The following is a 710-nucleotide window of genomic DNA, read 5'->3' as shown; positions in this document are numbered from 1 at the left end:
TCGCGCGCGCGCGCGCATAAACCTACATATGTATACCCACAAAGATAAACAATAGTCTCACCTTAGACCTAACGATGTGGAGCGTCTGCTGCTTGCCGAGGTTGTAAGATAGTTCGATAAAACCGCCGTTGATTGCGATGGCCAGGTAGTCTCCTGTAAGCGTCGTTCCCTTGTTGAGCCACACGAGTAAACCGTCGCCACTGGTCGCGCGGAAACGAATCTCGAACTGGTTGGTCGTTTGTCCTCTTTTGCTGCAGAGAAACGGGGTTGTGAGGCTTGCTAGTTCCTGGGTCAACTGCACAGTTTATATCTCTATTTAGGCATTTATATATATTTGTGGAAGCGAGGTTTTACTAATGATAGATAGACATTTTTTCCACAGAAGTGAGGTTTCTTACTACTATTCTATCATAGTTAAGCTTAACGCATAGATAACAAAGGCAAATGAAGTGATGAATTTCCATGACAAAAATGATACGCCAATTCATAACACCGCCCAAAAAAGAACAAAAACACCACAAATTGCTTTCTTCCACGCCAAAGATCTTCGCTTCGTGTTTTCCAGGAGGACACACATGCATATTTGTCTTTAAAAATATATTCTTATTTCTGAATATAGCATAAGAAAAGGTTCTGTTAACGTCGGGCAGATAGATAACAAAATAATTCTTGACTCAAAATAGAAAAGCTAGTTCATTACAAAGATATAT

General features: G+C 40.6%; 1 protein-coding gene across 1 annotated transcript in view; it reads right to left on the bottom strand.

Moving 5' to 3' along the window:
• LOC119591720 (agrin-like) overlaps positions 1-710 on the bottom strand; it is a 23,384-nt gene that overhangs the window by 1,788 nt on the left and 20,886 nt on the right. Inside the window, exon 18 of the mRNA XM_037940468.1 lies at positions 62-251. Coding sequence (XP_037796396.1) covers positions 62-251 — 190 coding nt within the window. The remainder of the gene's footprint in view (positions 1-61; positions 252-710) is intronic.

The sequence above is a fragment of the Penaeus monodon genome, chromosome 29 (genome assembly GCF_015228065.2).
Source record: "Penaeus monodon isolate SGIC_2016 chromosome 29, NSTDA_Pmon_1, whole genome shotgun sequence".
NCBI classification, from domain to species: Eukaryota; Metazoa; Arthropoda; class Malacostraca; order Decapoda; family Penaeidae; genus Penaeus; species Penaeus monodon.
This window is presented reverse-complemented; position numbering and strand designations above follow the sequence as displayed.